Here is a 15,986-nt window from a genome sequence, read left to right as displayed (position 1 = left end):
AAGGTGTCATGGGTGCCATCACAAAATGGCTGCCATAGGGGTATTGGCCCATTTACAAAATGGCTATCATGGTGGGAGCAGCCAATCATGAAACACCCTGGCAAGGGGGAACTAATGAAGTTTAAAAGATAACTTGCCAAAGAAGCTGAATACAGATTAGCACAAGAGTGTCTCCTCTGCAGTCCAGGGACCAGGTGAGGTCCTGAGGTGTGCCCTGACTCTACCACAGTGTCTGAATTTCCCACTTGAGTCAATTTCCTACTGGTTTAATACAGATTTTTTTCCCCTCTGCTGCTGTTAGCCTTAAGGAAATTGTGGTCTAGAGCAGACTTGCTATGGGAGGGAATGGGAAAAAGTCATAGTACTTCCTCTGAGCGAAGAGAGGATCACTGAAAAGTGTGCACATGTTTGCATATGCTGCCTCTGAACCCTGAACCAGCTCCCTCCATACACTGGAGACAAAAATGTTGTGAATGCCTGGCTTGGAGTGTTACAAAGCAAAGCACTTGGACTGCAGCTTCCTCCCATCTTTGCTCCTACAAATTACCTCTGGTCCCTTGTGGGTGCAGGCCCAAGTCAAGTATTGTCCTTTGCTGGCACCTAAGTGAAAAAGGGAGTTTAATTTAAAAGTGTGTGTGCGCGCGTGTGTGTGTAGGGAACCTTTGTGTGTACCATGAGAATTATTTTTGAAAATGAAGTTAGCCCACAAGCAGCTTGACATGAGAACAGGTATTTTGGGGGAGCCTTGGGCCAGGTCTACTCTGGTCAGAATACTCTGGATTGGTCCCTGAGTATTCTGGCAGCCCAAAGCTGCCCTGAATTCTCCATTAACTGGGTACTCTGGAGCCATGCCAAACAGTTGTCTATACATAGGTCCAGCTGTGCCGCCCAGCATGAGTCGCTCCCTCGGAGGTCAAAAATGAGGTGCCCAGTATCATTCATATGGCTGGGCACCTCAGAGGAGCAACTCATTCTGGCAGCAGTGGCACTCAGCAGCACAGCGGGAAGCATGTGTAGACACCTGACCCACATTGCTCCAGAGTGCTTTGGATTTTCTGGGAAGATCCCGAGCAAACGGTGAGTATTTTTAAATCACTTTAATTCAGGGATGGCCCAGATTTGCTGCTGCACTGCCTTTCCCATGTGAAGATAGTCCACAGTTGAATTGGGCCTTTGGCCTTGCATCATGAAAGACATGAGGGTGGAGGGAAACAGGTTCATTTAGCTTGTGTAGACAAGCCCTTGGTCTTAAGCCTAGGACAATTCTATTTGCTGATTTCCAACCCAAGGATGGCTAAAACCAGATATCTTATTCATAGAGTCGTAGAGCTGGAAGGGGCCTCATGGACTATTGAGTCTAACTCCCTGTTCAGTGTAGGATTTCAAATTAAAGCATGCCCCGGTGGGTAGCTGTCCGTTTTTTAAAAAAATTTATTACATATAATTATTACATATATTTAATCAGAAAGAGGGGGGGGAGAAAAGAACTTCTTTTCCAACCAAGATTTAGGGGTTCATCCATAATTCAAAAATTAATGTCTTAATTACTCTAATAATATATTTAAAGTATTCAATGGATCCCATCTTATAACACTAAACATTATATTTAAGTTTTAATTATCTTCTCTAGATTATTAATTTAAACATACTATATATACACACACACACACACACACACACACACACACACACACATTCAGTTGTTAAATCTCTAACTCATGCATTCTCCCCATTCTTTGCTAATGTAATTAATCACCTGTTCCCAACTTTGTATAAATATTTTCAACTTATTTTCTTTGATAAGACATGTCAGTTTATCCAGATTATCCATTTCTAATAATTTAACTATCCATTCTTGTATTATTGGTATATTTGAATTTTTTCCAATTTTTAGCGTATTCTAGCCTACCTGCTAATATCATGTAGTATAGAAGTCTTTCTTTAAACGTATTTAAATTTTCATCTATCATCATTAACAATCCTGGGATCATTTTTAATTTTATATTGAAGATTTTCTCAATTTCTGAATGTATTAAACTCCAATATTTCTTTACTTTTCTGCATCACCACTATTGATGGTAAAAAGTGCTGTTCTCTTCAGAACATTTCCAACACAGAGAGTTGACCAGCTTCTTTTTGAAGACATCCAGAGAAGGAGACCAGACCACTTTTCTGGGCAATTGGTTCTATTGCCAAAGTGCTTTTACTGTTGAAAAGTTTCCTCTAATATTTAGGAAATATTAAAGCATCCAATCATGTCACCCCTCAGTCTGTTCTTCACCAAGCTTAATATGTCCAGCTTCTTCAACCTCTTGTCTTATATTTTCTTCTCCATGCCTCTTATCATCTTCACCCTTATCAACCTGCTCCAACTTGCCTATATTCTTCCTAAAATGAAGTACCCAGAACTGAATGCAATAATCCAGATGAATCCTGGCTAGCCCAGAATATAGTGGGACTATTACTTCCCTCACCTTGGAAACTGTGCTTCTGTTAATGCAAGCTAAAACAGCATTTCCTTTCTTTACTGCAGCATCACATTTCTGGCTTATGCTCAATTTATGATCAACAATAATTCCAATATATTTTTTGCATCTAGTATTGCTGAACCATATGGTTTTTGTGGCCCAAATGTAGAAGTTTGTATTTGTCTCTTATCAAATGTCATTTTATTAATTTCTGCTCAGTGTTCTAGTTTGTCTATGTCCATTGGATTCTGTTCCTATCTTCCAATGTGTTGACTTCAACTCCCAGTTTTGTGTCATCTGCAAACTTGATAAGCATTCCTTCAATCCCATCATCTAAGACATTGATAAAAATATTGAAGAGTAATGGCTCTAGGATAGAGCCCTGAGGCACTCCACGAGAGCTCCTTCCAGTATGAAGCACAGCCATTGATGATGACTCTTTCAGCATGGTTTTCCAGCCTATTATGGCTCCATCTGACAGTATTCCTGTATATTCCATATTTAATCAGTTTGCTAATCAAAGTATTATGAAGAACCTTATCAGATGCTTTGCTGAAATCCAGATAATTGACATCCACAGTATTCCCACCATCTACTAAATTAGTGACTTGATATAAAAGATATAAGATTAATTTGGCAGGATTTGTTCTTGACAAGCACATGCTGGCACCTTATTGATCACTCCATTGTCATAAAAATACTTGGAGAAAGACTCCTATATAATCAATTCTAATATTGATTTTGGTATTGAGGTTAGACAGATCTTCTTTTTTGTCTTTTTTGAAGAGAGGGACAATATTTACTCTTTTCCGGTCCTTTGACATCTCACCTGTTTCCCAAGATTTCTCAAAAATGATGGCAAGTGGTTCAGAGAGGAGATCAACAGATGCAGTTTATCTGGCCCCATAGATTTGAACTTGTTTAGGTTAGCTAGGTAACTCCTGTCTTATCTCCCTATAAAGAGTCAGTTAATCCAAAATTCAGCTCATCCTCAATGTCTGTACCCGATGTTAGGGACTCGAGACATTATACGAGTACAGTACTGTTGATGTACTGTACACCCTACAGCCTATCAGTCTTCTGCTGAAGCTAATGGATTTCTGAATGTATAATCTTGGAAAATAACTTCAATATACTTGATATAGCTGCCTTTTCTGGGGAGGATACAGATTTCAGGCAGCTATGACAAAAGAGATTGCATTGTGAGATGGAAGGTAGAATTAGATCCCATGCATCTATGTAATTATTATCTGGTTAATTATCATCGCTTCACTTTTGAGTAAGACACTGGAAGAAAAGATGGTGACTGATAGTGATTTACCTGTACCTGTTCTTATCTGGCTTGCAGCACAGTTTTGGAATGGAAACAACCCATGCCAGGGAATCAGTGCAACTAATTCTTGTTATCACTTTCCAGTCTAATTCTGGGCCAATTTAAAGTTCTGATTATCCTTGAAGACCTAAATGAAATGGGATAAAGTTATCGAAGGATCATTTGCATCTACATAAACATTCCTGAAGCCTAAAATCAGACACAAAGGCCTAGCTTACACACTTGCCAGTAAGCTTCATTAAACTGGCAGGCATGAGAAACAGGGGCTTTTCTGTATTAGCCCCATACTTATGGGATGTCACATTTGACAGTGTGTATCTGGCTGCCCCACTGACTATTTGTAAATGGACCTGGTTTTTCTAGACTTTTTAAGTTGACTCTGGGCTGAGAACCATCTTTTATAATGTGATTTCATTGCAACATTTAAAAATGTTCTGCATTGTTTCAAAATATTATAACCATTAAACTGGGGGAGCAGGATTGAGAGTCCTTAAGTCTTTCCAATTCTCTACCCCATTCTTCAGAGTGTGACTTTGGAGTGCTTTGTGGTTGGGCTAGAACAGAAATGTTGGGGCCTGAGGACTCTGCATTTTCTGATCCTGGTAGAAAAATTCAGTCTTCTGGTTGGAACACAAAAAATGTCTCTTACTGACCCTCTTCTTCCTTCTTCTTCAGAGCTGTGTATTTGGTGCGGCACAAAGAAACCCGGCAACGTTTTGCCATGAAGAAGATTAACAAGCAGAACCTCATCCTGCGTAACCAGATCCAGCAAGCTTTCGTGGAGCGTGATATCCTGACATTTGCAGAGAATCCTTTCGTGGTCAGCATGTTCTGCTCCTTTGAAACCAAGCGCTACCTTTGCATGGTCATGGAGTATGTCGAAGGTACACAGCCTCAGAGTGCAGAGGAAACAAAGGCCTTTGGCACATGGTCTCTAGGCTAGTCTTCACCTATATTGTGCCAAAGGTCTCCTTTGCAAATGGTCCACAAGAAAGCAGTTCTATTTTTACACAATGGGCTTGAGACATTACAGTGTAAAATTTTGCAAAGTGTGTGTGTTTGTGTGTGTTTGTGTGTGTGTATTTGAGAGCACATTACAACCAACATCCATAAAATAAGTATAGTATTACCTAAATCTATGACTAGATTATGTTTTGTTTGACAACCTACAGACTTTCATGTCATAATGAGTTGTTGTTGTTGTTGTTGTTGTTCTTCTTCTTCTTCTTCTTCTTCTTCTTCTTCTTCTTCTTACTATTTATATCCCGCCCTTCTCCCAAGGCTGAGACTTAGGGTGGCTTACAACATCAAAAAAACCATACAGTTAAAAACTACAAAATAGTATATTAAAATAGAATTAAATTACTGCAATAATTAAAACAAATTCAATACTAAAAATCAAGTTTAAAAATATTAATATGCTTCAAATTCATTAAAACAATGAAAGAGGAAATGGAATCATAGCCCAGTGGTTATGCCAACAAATTGCATGCACAAGATCACAGGTTGACTTCCTGATAATTCCAGAGACAGCTGGGAAAGGCCTGTCTCTGAAACCCTGGGGAATTGCTGATCTAAGTGGATGAGTGGTCTTACTATGAGACAGCTTCCTATGCTGCTAAGGCACATATTTGTCAATTGCAGTCAGAAAACTTGAAAAATTGTTTGTCTGGACTACAGTTTCTAGATTACCCCAGCCAACATGGTTTGCAGACATTCCAGCAAGCGAATTCAGGCAAGCAAGGGTTGTCATCCAAAGGTAATTTTCCAAGGGATGACAGTGAAAATTGCTGTTGGGAGTGTCTGCAGGGTATGCTGTATTTCAGTATTTGGATTCTGCACATTGCCTCACTTGACAGAATGATATACTGTATATACTCATGTATAAATCTAGAAATTTAGGTCAAAAAATTGAGTCAAAAAACCTGAGTCGACTTATCCATGGGTCAATGTAAGTACTGTATCTTAACTCTTATTTAAAAGAAGGAACTATACCCTGGTGAAAAGTAAGAGTATAATCTGTCCTGGAAGCACCGACCCCCATTACTCTCTCATCCATCCAGCCTTAAGAGATGGCACAAAGAGTTATGTCAGCTAGAATTTTGGAAGTCCTTTGACATTGTTTTGCTTTGCTTCATCCTTTACATCCTTTGCCATATGCCCCTAAGTTTTACCCTCGACTTATCCAATGGGTCATAGCAAAATCCTTAATTTTGGCCCCAAAACTCACCCTCGACTTATACATGAGATCAACTTATAGTCGAGTATATACGGTATGTAAGGGGCTTATTAGGAAAGGAATCAGAAATAAAACTGGTAATATATTAATGCCATTCTACAAATCGTGTTGAAATCATACTTGAAATATTGTGGATAGCTTTGGACATGGATTTGCAAAAATGAAATTGTTGAACTGAAATAGGCGCGCGCATATATATATATTTATATATATATATATATATATATTCTGTATGTAAATTGCTTAGGGATTTTGTTATACTGAAAGGTGAAAGATAAATAAATGAATATCATGAATTAATGCATGATGTGGAAAGAGCATCCAAATGATGAAGGTGGGCACCTCTGCAGTGAAGACAGATTACAGCATTCATTTGCAACTTTTTAGATTAAAAAAAGCAGGTGAGTATATGGGACCATGATATAGATGTAATAAAATTATTCATGGTCTGGAGAAAATGGATAGAGAGAAGTCTTTCCTGATATTAGAATCTGAGTTCATTCAACGCCAAGAAATGATGGGAAATAGATGGCATGTGAGGATTTACTTCTGCACATCGTATACAGTTCACCTGTGGACTTAATTATGTTGTGATAATATTGTGATGGCCACAAAGCTGGATGGCTCTAAATTGAGATGGAATAAATATATGGAGGATAAGGCTGCCAGTTATGATGGATATAGATTAACCCCAGTGTGATAGGCAGCATGCCTCTGAATATCATTTGTTGAGAAGCATGAGCAGGAGGATGTGTTTGTTCCCATGTGGGCTACCCTTGGGTGTGTGGTTGGACACTGTGGGGAAATAAATGCTAGATTATTTAGACTTGTCAGTACCACAGTTCTTCTTATGTTCTTACCACAGTAGGCTTCAATCCTAGGACAGGACACAGTAGTAATCCACTATATTAGCAGAAAAGCACCCTTGCCATCTCCCTAACTATTTCACCTTTCTCCTGGCAGGCGGAGACTGTGCCACATTGTTGAAGAACATAGGGGCACTGCCTGTGGAAATGGCCCGCATGTACTTTGCTGAGACTGTCCTTGCCCTGGAGTATCTGCACAACTATGGCATTGTCCACCGTGACCTCAAGCCTGACAAGTATGAAGCTTAAAAGTGAAGGGGGGAGGATTTAGGTTGCGAAGTGGGGAGGACAAGAACAGATTTGGCTCATCCTGGCTGGCATTCCTCAGGTTCCTCTGCCATTATTGCAGGCAGGGAATGGCTGCGATCTGCTCCCTCTGATAGTTGTCCCTCTGACTTTCTCCCCAGCCTGCTCATCACTTCTATGGGACACATCAAGTTGACTGACTTTGGTCTTTCCAAGATGGGGCTGATGAGCCTCACCACCAATTTGTATGAGGGCCACATTGAGAAGGATGCCAGGGAGTTCCTAGACAAACAGGTAAGGCCCTGATACTTTGCAAGCAAGTTCTGGGCATGCATTCAACAGGTGAGATATTCAGAACATGTAACTGAAACTATATTGTCCAAGGTTACATTACCTGTTTGCTTTATTTATTTATTTTTAACTTTTATGTGCTTTAAAAATAATTTTATGCAGTATTAATGTTAGCTTATTGTTGGGTTTTAATTAATTTCTTTTATGAGCTGCCTTGAGTCCCAGTCTGGGAGAAAGGCAGCATATAAATGAGATTAGAATAGATAGGCCTGTTACAGACTGCCAAAATAAAGCTGCTTCGGGTCTCTTTGGAGGTATGCTATTTAAATGATGCATGCATCCTAAGAATCCGGAAGCTGCATCAAAGCTGCACTCCAGTGCTTAGGAATGGAGTGTGGCTTTGGCGAGACCTCCGGACTCTTAGGACCTATGCATCATTTAAATAGCATACCTCCAAAGAGACCCGAAGCAGCTTTATTTTGGCAGTCTGTAACAGGCCATAGATATTCTAATCTATGAGTACCCAGCTCTTTTTGAGGGCAAATAGCTTTCAGTTTTAAACCACTTAGAGACTGCTTAGTGCAGTATGAAGCAGTATATAAATGAAGCTGCTTTTGCTATTGCTAGAGATAGATAGGATAGATACAGTAAGACTGATTCCATACTTGGAATCAGCAGGCTTCATTTTAAAAAGACTTATTTATGGACTGGATGAGGACAAACAAATTGAAGCTTAATCCAGACAAGACAGAGCTGCTCCTGGTCAGTCATAAGGCAGATCAGAGAATAGGGACTCTGCCTGTGCTGGATAGGGTTACACTCCCCCTGAAATCTCAGGCTCGCAGGTTGGGTGTTCTCCTGGATTCAACTCTGAGCCTGGATGCCCAGGTCTCAGCAGTGGCCAGGAGTGCATTCACACAGTTAAAACTAATGCACCAGCTGCACTTGTTCCTTGAGAAGTCAGATCTGGCTATGGTGACACATGTCTTGAGTAAATTTTGTTTGGACTACTGTAACGCACTCTACATGGGGCTCCCTTTGGAAACTGTTCGGAAATGTCAGCGGGTGCAAAACGCCACAGCGGGAATGCTGACTGGGGCCAGTTATAAGGAGCATATAACTCCCTTGCTGAAACAGCTTCACTGGCTACCAATTCATTTCCGGGCACAATTCAAAGTGCTAGTCATGACCTATAAAGCCCTACATGGCTTAGCTCTAGACAGTTTGAAAAACCATATCTCCCCATACAAACAGGTCCTAAGATCTACAGGGGAAGGCTTTCTCTTAGTCCTGCCACCATCACAGGTTCACCTGGTGAGGACATGAGAGAGAAAACTTTCTCGGTGGTTGCTCCTTCCCTCTGGAATGCTCTTCCGCAAGAAGCAAGGCTGGCCCTCCTTTGTCGACAAGCAAAAACAGTTTTCTTCAGACAGGCTTTTAATGTGTAATTGTGGGTTGGCTTTTACATGGGGTGTTTGTTATATGGGGTGAGTATTGTGGTTTTATTGTGATTTTCATGTTTGTAATTTTATATTGTTTTAGCTGATGTTTTTAATTGTTTTATTGCAATATGTTTGTTAGAATTTTTATTTGTGAGCCGCCTTGGGTCCCTTCCTGGGAGAAAAGTGGCATAGAAATCAAATCAAATTAAATAAATTAATAATATTTAGAAAGAATCTACCTATATTTGTTAATAAAATAAAAAGGGAGGAAAAGGGATACAAAATCAAAACAAATGCAACAAATGTATACAAATATATTTACTTTGCTTTTCCTTCTAAAAGGCTTAGTTCAGCTTAGAGCAGTTTATCCATGTCCTGAACAGGTACAAACCTGATTAGCTTCAGCCACAGTACAGTATTTAGGGCTCCCCCAACCCTTCAGCCAAACCAAAGGACAGCAAGAGCTGCATGCTAGGGTGAGATTCCTGGGGTTTGTGAGCCAATATCTATGGTAGCTGAATGAAAACAAATGTTTTTATAGGTATGTGGGACCCCAGAATACATTGCGCCTGAAGTGATCCTTCGCCAAGGCTATGGAAAACCAGTGGACTGGTGGGCCATGGGCATCATCCTGTATGAGTTCCTGGTGGGCTGCGTGCCTTTCTTTGGAGACACCCCCGAGGAGCTTTTTGGTCAGGTCATTACCGGTATGTGCAAGGCAACTGTTGTTCATTGGGGTCTGGTTATGTGTTTACTTGATACTCACTCACCTTAGATGCTCCAGGTTCAGCTAAGGGGATGAGTTGGTTCCTGGTGATGGGTGAGCATATGCACGGGTTTGAAGAGTAAAGGACTGAAATTGGTGTGAAAGAGGTCATAGACTGCATCTGCAGTGAAGAAATAATCCAGGTTGACACCACTTTAACTACCATGGCTTAATGCTATGGAATTCTGGGAATTATAGTTTTGTGAGACATTTAGCCTTCTCTGCCAGAGAGCCCTGGTGCCACAACAAATTACAATCCCCAGAATTCCATAGCATTGAGCCCTGGCAGTTAAAGTGGTGTCAAACTGGATTATTACTGCAGTGCAGATGTAGCCATAGAGAGAGTGTCACAAAACAGTGGATGAAGTGCTGAAATATCTCGACTGAGAAATGTGTGTGTGTTGCTCTGCCATACATGGGGTAAGAGTTTGATCGTGGGAAAGTGCATATAAATTCGTAATGGTAGAATTCAAAGATATAGCCATGTTAGTCTGTAGAATCAGTATGTAGAGAGATCTTGTAGCACCTTTGAGACTAACTGAAAGAAAGAAGTTGGCAGCATGAGTTTTCATAGACTTCAATCTACTTCCTCAGTAGATCTCCTCAAATGCATCTGAGAAAGTAGACTGAGGTCTACAAACGCTCATGCTGCCAATTCCTTCTTTCAGTTAGTCTCAAATATGCTACAAGATCTCAGTACATATAATTTCTTATCATGTAAGAAAAAAGTGTATATAATCTCCATATTGAGGAGAGTCTTTGTAAACCGCTTAGAGACTGCTTAGGTGATATGAAGCAGTATATAAATGAAGCTACTATTGCTATTTACCATCGGTTACCTTCTCATCACCATCCCACCCCCAGTTGCAACTCCTTCTCTTTCCTTTTTTGCCTCCAGATGACATCTTGTGGCCAGAAGGTGAGGAGGCACTCCCAGCAGATGCTCAGCATCTCATCTCCTGCCTCCTGCAGACCAACCCACTTCTCCGCCTGGGAGCAGGTAAGGGCAGATGGGGAAAAAGTGGGTGGTAGGTGGGCTTTCAGTGTGATCCATTTCAGAAGAAGGAAAATAAATTCCTCTTCCCACAGGGTGACCAGATGTCCTAACTGCAAAGAAGGACAAGGCACCACAAAAATGCAGGACCTTTCAAGAAAAATATAGAGCATGACCAAATAAAAGCTAAAAACACTCATAGAAATATAAATTCATGCTTCTTAGTCTTGCTCAAAATGGAGGTTATTTTAGAATTCCTCCTGGACAGAAGGCTGGAATGTAGGGCATGCTGTGGAAAAGGCAGACCTCTGGTCGCCCTGGACATATTTCTAAATTTGCTTCATACATGTAAGTTGGCACAGGGTGACCAGATGTCTTAACCATCAAGGAGGACAAGGCACCACAAAAATCCAGGGCATTCAAGAAAAATGTAGGATGTGACCAAATAAAAGCAAAAGACACTCATAGAAACATAAATGCATGCTTCTTAGTCTTGCTCAAAATGGAGGATATTTTGGAATTCTTCCTGGACAGAAGGTTGAAATGTAGGACATGCCCTGGAAAAGGAGGGTGTCTGGTCACTCTGCAGACAAGGCACTGCCAAATGGAGAACATTTAAGACAAATTGAGCACATGACCCAATACAAGCTAAAAACTCTGATATAAATATAGATTCCTGCTTCTTAGTGATGCTCCTGGAAAAGGACGATATCTGGTCACCCTGTCTTCCCAGTATTCTCATAGTTCTTCTTTTACAATGTTGTCTCAAACTATTGGCTAGACTTGGCTTTGATCAGTCCCTGGCCTACGGTTTCTAGGTGGGCAGGATGTCCCATTCCTTTCCCCCAAAGCCCTGTCTGGCAGCTTCATTTCTTATTTCTGGGCAAGAGAACAACCTTCCTTCCCCTCCCACTGTTCCTGACTTGATTTTGGGCAGAAAGACTCCAGTGTGTTGGTTCTCTGCAGGTGGTGCCTATGAGGTGAAACAGCATGCATTTTTCAAAGATCTGGACTGGAATGGGCTTCTGAGGCAGAAAGCGGAGTTCATCCCTCACCTGGAGTCTGAAGAAGACACCAGCTACTTTGACAGCAAGTTTTCAGCTTTTTATTTTTCCCTTCCAGAGTAGTTCGCTTTAACAAACTAAGTAAGGTATGCAAAGAGATCTTGTAGCACCTTTGAGACTTAACTGAAAGAAAGAAGTTGGTAGCATGAACTTTTGTAGACTTGAGGCTGCTTCCTCAGATGCAAACTAGGTAAGGCTGAGACATACAACCAGCTCAAGTTTTTGTTGCCCAGATATCCTAATCCTAAGTGTCTCCACCCTATGAAAAGCCTCCTTGCTTCCTATTATCTGAGGGATGTTCTGGGTACCCCAGTAGGGTGATATTTCACTACTACAAATAGGAGCTTCAGAATGGTTGTTTTTATCAGGACTGTAAGAGGGGAAAAGGTCATGGCTTCATGGCTGAACTTAATCTTTATATGCACAAGATCTGAGGTTCAGTCCCTGGCATCTCCAGGTGGGGCTGGGAAAGACATCTGGGGAGTTCCTGCCAATACATCAACAGTATTGAGCTAGATGGGCCAATGGTCCTACTCAGTATTGGCAGACTCCTATATTCCTTCCTACAAAAGGGTTAAACTGCCTTTCCCATAAACCCTCCATCCATCCTCTCTAGATATGGCTACTGTATTTTCATTTTAAATAATAGGTAGAAATCAAAGAGGTGTTCCTCAAAAGAAAAACAGGGAAAAGAGAGCATGGGGTCTTCCATAGCTATAACATTAGCTGCCTTAGGAGGTCCACCAAAGCATGAGCTGGATCATTTTTTGAAACTCTTTGGAAGAGGGAACTTGCATTAATGTGGCTGAAATTATTCTTCTGGTTGGAGAATTGTTTCATAGAAACATGCACCATGTGTGCATTTATCATCATCCACACTATCAAGCACCCATGTCTGCTGTGGACCCTGATTTCTTCCAGCTCAGGGTAACTTTAAATGGTTTTTACACACCACCATCACCACTAGAAACGAATGGAGTTTGTTTATGGTGGTGGTGTTCTTCAACCTAGTACCTTCCAGATGTTTTGGGCTATAACTCCCAGAATCCCTCAGATAGCTATACTGTGCTGGGTGGATGATTCTAGAAACTGTAATCCAACACATGTAGTTGGTAACAGTTTGAGGAAGACTTGTTGGCACTATAAGGTTTAATAATTTTTTTCTTCTGGATTCAGCATCCCTTTTCCTTTGTCCACAAGATGAAGCAGCCTAAAAATAGAAAGAATAGTGCTTAGGTTACATTGACCAGTGCTCTGTCTACAAAGCTAGCAAAGTGGCTCAAACCTCTAAATAGTGGTGGGTATTTGAGGTTGATTTTTTCTATCCTTGTCAGTGAGGTATGGGTGCTAAATATTCAAATACTTAGGTATCAAGAAGGCACTCGTTTTGTATGGTTACAAAGCCCAGATCTGTTGCCCAATGGTCAGAGAGAAAACCATTTCTAAAGCGAGGTCCTTTTTTAGCAGCTTGAGGAAGGTTTAGAGAAAACACAGACAATTTGAAAGAAGCCATGCTGCTCTGCCCCTCTTTTTCCCTGGGGTCAGATATCTATGAACTCCATGGGCCATTGTTTCGTTTCAGCTCGCTCCGATCGTTACCACCATATTAACTCATATGATGATGATGACACGACTGAAGATGAACCTGTGGAGATACGACAGTTTTCATCTTGCTCTCCCAGATTCAGCAAGGTGGAGCCCTCAGTTACTACATTTTAATTTAAATTTTGATTTAAAAAAAAAAGCTGTGAACTAATGTAACATGATGAGAGTAAAGAATGAGCAGGGAAATCCCTGGTTCAAATCTTGCTTTTAGCCACAAACTTACAAGATAGCTCTTGGCAAACTACTGTTTGCTCAAGACTAGTTCTTGTTTGTGGTCTCTGTGACTCACACAAATGGTTTGTCCTGTGCCTGTGCAGTGCCTCTTTCGGAGCATTCTGTAGCATTTTGAAGTTTTGGTGGTACCCTCGCCCACTTCTAGTAACCATATATAAGGGACTACCCAATCAAAAGCTTCATGCCATGTGCATTCTACACCTACAGACAAGGTGGATCAGAAACTCAATGCTATGGGGAGAAATGCTATTGTTTGGCTGCTCTCATCTCCAAGATTTCTATTCGGTTTGCATGGGGGCCTACAACCAAGAAAAAATGGCACTGTTCCAGAACAAGCTCAGAGACGAAGATTGCAGTGGCTTCTTTTCTGCAGTTGGAGGCCCAAAAGCTGGCAAGTCATCAGATCATGACTGCATGATGCATTGCTGGCTGTGGGGGCAAGGCAATGGCCAGGGCAGTTCTCCAATACCATGTTTGACTTTGATCATCTTACTGAACAGGCCCAAGTGGTCATAGAAGATCTTCCATTTGATGACACTGGTCTATTCAGTTTGGAAACTGACTCCAGGCTGGAATACACTCATAAGATGTGGTCTACCATAAGGAAGTTCATAGAATCATAGATTCATCTTCTTCTAGGTTTTGGTATAGGGCTTCCTCTTGGTATCAGTATGGAGACCACAAGGATGAACAGTACTTGAAATGGTCATACAAGCCATTGTGATCCTGGTTTTGATGCAGTTACTAATCAGCTGTGTCAATTGCTCAAAAGTCCTCTGAATCAGGCCAGAAGTTCAAGTCTGGGCAGATTAAAAAGCCTAGTGCTGACTTTGACTTTCACTTACATGACACTTCAATGGCCGAGTCTCCACAATCCATGATGATCTCCATTGTGAAAGACCTGGAGTCTCTATTCACCAGACCACCGATACATCCATTTCCCAGACCATTCTTCATCCTGAAGGTCTTGGATCTTTTAGCCACTATTCCACCAATGCCTTCTCCATTCCATGACCAGCTCTGGAATTTCCATCAAATGTCAGACTCCATAACCATGGACTTGACATTGTGAGGAGAGGCTACGCCGCCAAATTCAAGTCTTATCCTCCAACTGATCTCTTCTGATCTACAACTCCTACCACTTTTTTATTCCAAGAAGTAGACACTCTTTTACAGAAAGGAGCAATCGAACATGTACCCTCACTCCAGGGTTCATTGGGTTTTTTTCTTCTGGTACTTTATTGTCACCAAGAAGGATGGTGGTCTGAAGCTAATTCTGGACTTAAGGGAAATGAACCTATACATTCGCCTATGGCGATTCAGGATGGTGACTTTATCATCCATCCTTCTATTGATAGAAGAGGGTGATTGGAATGTCACTTTGGACCTGAAAGATGCCTACTTCCATATTTCAATTCGACCTTGTCACAGATGCATCTTATGCTACATTGTAGGAGAGACATACAGGTTTTGAATTCTGCTGTTTGACCTCAAGACACTCGAATGTTACAACAGTGATAGATGTTGTGGTTGCTTTTCTTCGGCAACAAGGTATCATCCGATACCATACATAGATGCAGGGACGTAGCTAGGATTTTAGGAAGGAGGGGGTCCAGACTAAGTGCCACCATTATAATGGGGCTTGAGTGCGGCGGTGCAGCAGCACACACCATTTTTCTAATGGAAGGGGGGGGCCCGGGCCCCCCAGACCCCCCCCCCCCGGCTACATCCCTGATAGATGACCGGTGAGACATTGCCTCCTCCAAAAACCTCTTGCTTGTACAACATGTATAGATGATAATTACCTTTAGATAGACTGGGACTTTTCCTTGGTAAGTCCAGCCTTCAACTGACATTGAGGTCACTAAAATGAGTACCCAGATTGTTGGGGGCAATTAGTTTACAGTTGTAAACCGCTTAGACACTGTTAGTTCAGTATGAAGCGGTATATAAATGAAGCTGTTTTATATCAAATTCAGTTTATTGGGGTGATCCTAGATTCCATGGCTCAGGCCACTTTCCTTCTTCTCAACTGTTTCAACAAGTCTATGCAAGTCAGTATGGAGTTGCCTTTGTTACCAGTGTCTCAGGGCTCAACAAGTTCAACTCAGTCTGGTCTCCTTGTCATTGGCTACATCAGTCTCTCTGAACACCCACCTTCACATGTGTCCTTCACATGTGTCAGGTTTGGTTTCATTGCTTCATTCAATCTGTTTTGGGACTCTCCAAGAAAGTGGCTCACAGCACTGAATTTGGTACAGAAGTTCCTATAGCTCAGCATATCCTTCTCAATTCCCAGGTCTCAAGCCCTTGTCACAGTGGATGTGTCAGTGTTGGAAAGGGGTGCTAATCTGGATGATCCCATGATCCCATTGTGAGAAGTCTTTGGTCATTGGAAGAAAAAAGCCTTTATATCACTGCTCTGGAATTGTTGGCCA

General features: G+C 41.4%; 1 protein-coding gene across 3 annotated transcripts in view; it reads left to right on the top strand.

The window, feature by feature from the left end:
* The window catches only part of MAST1 (microtubule associated serine/threonine kinase 1), a 120,590-nt gene that overhangs the window by 87,290 nt on the left and 17,314 nt on the right, over positions 1-15,986 (top strand). For all 3 annotated transcript variants that reach the window (XM_042451373.1, XM_042451372.1, XM_042451374.1), the window contains 7 exons: positions 4,477-4,685; positions 7,004-7,142; positions 7,314-7,446; positions 9,427-9,592; positions 10,550-10,651; positions 11,612-11,734; positions 13,292-13,401. In XM_042451373.1, coding sequence (XP_042307307.1) covers positions 4,477-4,685; positions 7,004-7,142; positions 7,314-7,446; positions 9,427-9,592; positions 10,550-10,651; positions 11,612-11,734; positions 13,292-13,401 — 982 coding nt within the window. The remainder of the gene's footprint in view (positions 1-4,476; positions 4,686-7,003; positions 7,143-7,313; positions 7,447-9,426; positions 9,593-10,549; positions 10,652-11,611; positions 11,735-13,291; positions 13,402-15,986) is intronic.

This window comes from Sceloporus undulatus, chromosome 2, assembly GCF_019175285.1.
Source record: "Sceloporus undulatus isolate JIND9_A2432 ecotype Alabama chromosome 2, SceUnd_v1.1, whole genome shotgun sequence".
Lineage (NCBI taxonomy): Eukaryota > Metazoa > Chordata > Lepidosauria > Squamata > Phrynosomatidae > Sceloporus > Sceloporus undulatus.
Note: the sequence above shows the minus strand (reverse complement) of the source record. Positions and strands in the feature narration are given on the sequence as shown.